This window comes from Haliotis rubra, unplaced genomic scaffold (assembly GCF_003918875.1).
Source record: "Haliotis rubra isolate DU_JTF1 unplaced genomic scaffold, ASM391887v1 Scf1184, whole genome shotgun sequence".
NCBI lineage: Eukaryota > Metazoa > Mollusca > Gastropoda > Lepetellida > Haliotidae > Haliotis > Haliotis rubra.
Genome location: NW_025765097.1, coordinates 58,956 through 64,264, shown reverse-complemented (window position 1 = coordinate 64,264; position 5,309 = coordinate 58,956). Strand labels below are relative to the sequence as shown.

The following is a 5,309-nucleotide window of genomic DNA, read 5'->3' as shown; positions in this document are numbered from 1 at the left end:
TGGTGTCAGTTTCCGCCAGTCGTGATGCGGTATGAAGCCACGATATACTACACTGCCCGTGTAACCTTTAACGAAACTAAGAAATAGCGAAGAGGTTCAAGAATAGGTCAGTGAGTTTGGTTTTACGACGCTTTTAGCAATATTCCAGCAACATCACGACGGAGGGATACCAGAAATGGGCTTCACATAGTGTACCCATATGCGGAATCAGTGGGGTAGCCTAGTGGTTAAAGCGTTCACGCCGAAGACCCGGGTTCGATACCCCACATGGGTACAATGTGTGAACCCCAACCTCACTCATCTCACACCAGTCTCCCCAGTCTCCCCCACCTCCCCCAACCTCGCTCACGTGCCGCTATCTTCGATCACTTTTCCCAAACCTCCCTCATGTCTCCCCAACCTCCACCACCTCTCCCAAGCCTCCCTCATCTCTCCCCAACCTCCATCACCTCTCCCAAGCCTCCCTCATCTCTCTCACCTCTCTCCTCCATCACCTCTCCCAAGCCTCCCTCATCTCTCCCCAACCTCCACACCTCTCCCAAGCCTCCCTCATCTGTCTCCCCTTGCTTCCTTCTCCTCACCCTCCCAGCCTCTCTCTCTTCCTCTCCCTCAGCCTCCCTCAGCTCCCTCAGCCTCCCCAACCTCTTCTCTCTCAGCCTCCCTTCATCTCTCCCCAGCCTCCCTCACCATCACCTCACCCCAGCTTCTCTCACCTCACCCCAGCCTCCTCCTCATCTCCCCCAGCCTCCCCTCACCTCACCCCCAGCTTCTCTCTCCTCTCCCCAGCCTCCCTCATCTCTCCACAGCCCTCCCTCACCTCCACCCCAGTCTCTCTCACCTCACCCTCCCCAGCCTTCTCTCACCTTACCCTATCCTCCTCACCCCCTCATCTCCCCTCCCTCCCCCTCCCCACTCTCCCCAGCCTCCTCACCTCTACACAGCCTCCCTCACCTCTCCCCAGCCTCCCCCTCACCTCTCCCCCCAGCCTCCCACCTCCTCCCCAGCCTCCCCTCCCCTCTACCCCCAGCCTCCCTCAGCTCCTGCCCAACCTCCCCCCGCATCTCTTCCCAGTCTCCTCAGCTCTCCCCAGTCTCTCACCTCTCCCCACCCTCCCTCAGCCTCCCCCCACCTCTCCCCTCACCTCTCCCAGCCTCCCTCCCTCTCTCTTAGCCTCTCTCACCTCACCTTAGCCTCTCTCCTCTCTCCCCAGCCTCCCCTCACCTCTCCCCAACCTCTTTCACCTCATCCCAGCCTCCCGCATCTCTCCTTGCCTCTCTCACCTCACCATAGCCTCTCCCACCTCACCCCAGCTTCTCTCTCCTCTCCCCAACCTCTCTCACTTCTCCCATCCTCCTTCATCTCTCCCCAGCCTCCCTCAACTGTCCCCAGCCTCTCTCATCTCACCCCAGCCTCTCTCACCTTATCCCAGCCTCCCTCACCTCACTCCCAGCCTCCCTCAACTCTCCCCAACCCAACCTCCCTCACCTCTCCCCAGCCTTCCTCACTTCTCCCCAACCTCCCTCATCTCTCTTAGCCTCTCTCACCTCACCTTAGCCTCTCTCCTCTCCCAACCTCTCTCTCTCTTCCCTTCCTCCTTCATCTCTCCCCCCCAGCCTCCCTCAACTGTCCCTCAGTCTCTCTCATCCTCACCCCAGCCTCTCTCACCTCTCCTAGCCTCTCTCACCTCACCCCAGCCTCCCCACCTCTCCCCAACCTCCCTCACCTCTCCCCTCACCTCTTTTACCTCGCCCCAGCCTCCCCCACCTCACCCTCAGCCTCTCCCACCTCACCCCAGGCTCCCTCACCTCTCCCCAACCTCTCTCACCTGATCCCAGCCTCCCTCACCTCTCCTCAGCCTCCCTCACCTCTCCCAAACCTCTCTCATCTCTTTCCAGCCTCCTTCACCTCACCCCAGCCTCCCTCATCTATCCTAGCCTCTCTCACCTCACCTTAGCCTCTCTCACCTCACTCCATCTTCTCTCACCTCACCCCAGCCTCCCTCATCTCTCCCCAACGTCTCTCATCTCTCGCCAACCTCCCTAACATCTCCCCAGCCTCTCACACCTCACGCCAATCTCCCTCACGTCTCCCTAGTTTCCCTCACCTCTCCCCAGCCCCCATCACCTCTCGTAGCCTCTCTCACCTCATTCCAGCCTCTGTCACCTCACCTCAGCCTCCCTCATCTCTCCTAGCCTCTCTCCCCTACCTCCCTCGTGCCTCTCTAGCCTCCCTCACTTCATCCCTACCTCATTTCCCCCTCCATTTCGTGTGTGTTCGCTTATTTGAAATGACCGGTTCAAAGAAGATTTCAATTACGCGCATTCTTGAGATTCGCACTGTACTCCCATATTTCAATATGTGGTCATCATCAGAGTAACCTCTCAGTCTACATGCAACATATATCGAATTTCTGTCAATACCATCAGCAAGTCATACACATTTACTAGACCATGTACAATACTTCCGATTACATCTTTTGTGCTCTCCTTTGCTCTGACAAACTTAGTTACTGAATGTTTAGAAGTCGACACACGACCTTGACATTTTATCTCAAAGACCATGTAGCCATAAGGAAACGTTGTGATAAAAGGCAAGCTGTCTGAATAGCAAATTATGGTTCATTGTTGATCATCCATAAATAGCAAAGACATAGAGACTTCAGGTACGACCTGGTGGAAGAACAACGATATTGTAGAGGAGTCCAACGAGATGATCACATCATCGGGGCTCACAAAATGCCCATGGCAAGGCAAACCAGGACCATGAGGATACTTATCAAGTGAAAGAAGTTCCATAAAATTTACCACATTGTACATTCATATACCACTGGGATGACCCATTATGCTTTCTCAGAATGTTCTTGCAATCTTTTACTGCTTTAAAGTTGGTTGGGAAGCCGTAGTATGATACTGTCAGAATTTCAAAACTGAAGATGATGAATATCCATGTAAGTCATGTCTTCATAGAAAACATTTGAACATTTTTATAATAACGTCCCATATGATAATTACGGCACTGCATTGTTTTCAGTGAATACAGATTCTTTATAAGACGTTTAGCTTGCAAGGAAACAAGCTTATAGGCATGTGTTGAGCAAGGTCAGTACACATACCACGGTTACAGACATTGTCTATTTTGAGCTGTAAAGTATTGATCATGGTTCGGCGTTGTACCTCTGGCAGTGTCTGAACTAAACTCTGCTCGCAAAGTTAAATACATCGTGTCTACATATCCCATAATTTTATGTTTCATGATTTCTATATGTGAAAACATTGTATTTTGTAATTCAGCAATGCTTTTATATCAAATAATAACAGCAACCCGACCATACATAACTTTTACACCATAAAGTAAAAATAAAATATATCCATAAAAACCACATTTCAGTTTGTCAGACTAAGGATATAAAACAATAGATTGAGATATAAAGTCAGCAACTCGTTAAATGCCAGATTTTAGCATAAGTTTTACTACAGGATAAGCTGAATATCTGGAGTAGATTAGTTCTAGTTTCAAGAGACTTATAACCAGATGCATGTTTGTTTTTACTCCAGTTGAAATTTTACGGAGATTGTTTTGGTATTTCAAAAGACAAATTGTGTTGTGATGTACCATGGATGGACCATGAAGGGCCTTGTACTATCCACCAGTTGTGAGGAGAGACATAAAATCTCCTAATGGGTAGTTTGCAATTATTCATTACATAGATCATGTAATCCATCTGGTTGACGTTTCTCTCACGGAAAGACGAATTATATTACGCATTTCATACAACGAGAGACATCACAGACCTTTCTTGTGAGCCATGGGTGAATTGGATGGAATGTAATTAGGTTTGAAGTCTTATGTAAGACGAAATTGATAGTATTTATTATTCTTCATGGTCCTTCTTGACCTTGAAAATCCGGGTTAGACATGGTCTTCAGCAACCCATGTTTGTTGTAAGAACAGAGACTAACGAGATCGGGTTGTCTGGCTGGTTGACACATGTCAGGTAACCCAGGATTGTCTGGTCCTGTGGCTGGATTGTGGCTGAGCGTGGAGTTAAACACACACCAAAAATCATGGCCCTTCTATCATAAATAGTTTGGATATATTTCTTTGGAATAGTCAAGATATAATATCAAAGGATGTTTTTTAACAAACTTGGTTTGGAACAATGCCCTATTTAGTGTCTCTCTGGTTCCTATCCTGTTTTGAAAAACTGACTGAGTGAATGAATTTTTATCAGTATTCCAGCAACATCACTGAGGGGGACACCAGAAATGGGCTTTACACATAGTACCCATGTGAGGAATCGAACTCGGGTCTTCGGCGTGACGAGCGGACGCTTTAACCACTAAGCTACCCACCGCCCCTTTGAAACACTGGCTAGAAAAGCAGCGGATTGGAAAACATGTGTCAAAAAGTTTTGTTTCATATTTGAAAATGAGGAAGTCTGTTGCCTATATAATTAGTAGGGCTCTCACGAGTACTCGGGTACTCGGGGCCGAGTCGGGTAAAGCAGGACTCGAGTCCAATTGAATGGACTCGAGGACTCGCAGGGGAGATACCTCTAAACATCTCATGCAATCAAGATGGATGATCGTGAGAAAAAATCCAATGTCTGGACGCATTTTTATCTTGATTTAGTGGCCAAAATACAAAATGCCGTCTTTGTGGCGTTTCCCTTAGTTACGCAAGCATTTGTCCTGTAAGCACCCACAATAAGCACTGTAGACAGAAAACCAGCTCAACAAGCAACGCTGGGGCAGTTTGGTAAGTTTGATAGCAAAAGTCGCAAGCCTGTTGACAGGAAATGGTATGAAGGTATTACGCAAAAAGCAATGTTTATGCGCGTTAAGGATGTGCGACCATTAAGTCTTGTTAAAGGGGAGGGTTTCAGGGCTTTCTGTGAACCATTGAACCCAAATTACCAGGTCCCATGTACTGCGACAATTCACAACTACCTCATAAAGTCGTATGAAGTTTGCAAGGAAAACCAAATATCAGTACCCAAAACAATACCTGCCGTTGCCCTAACTACGGACGCGTGGACAAGCGTAGCCACTCACGGCTGTATTACTGTCCCTGCCCACTATACCTATGTTTGAACAACTTGTTTTCTACATAGATATTCAGTCGTTCTTATCCAGCGTATTTCAGTATTACATATTCAACAATCAACACATACATACGCATTCAAAATAACATTCACACTTGGAGACCTATATCCTTAATAGTGAAAATTTTAATCACAATGAATACCATTGACGTGATCTCCGTTCAGCAGAGTTTCGGAAGAAGAAATACAGCGTAGTGTTACTCAA

General features: G+C 48.0%; 1 protein-coding gene across 1 annotated transcript; it reads left to right on the top strand.

Annotated features, from left to right (window-relative positions):
- The first annotated feature begins 276 nt into the window (after positions 1-276).
- LOC124259875 (vegetative cell wall protein gp1-like) lies at positions 277-1,170 on the top strand. Its single transcript, XM_046694098.1, has one exon. It carries the CDS (start codon positions 277-279, stop codon positions 1,168-1,170), a length of 894 nt encoding a protein of 297 aa, XP_046550054.1.
- Positions 1,171-5,309: the final 4,139 nt, after the last annotated feature.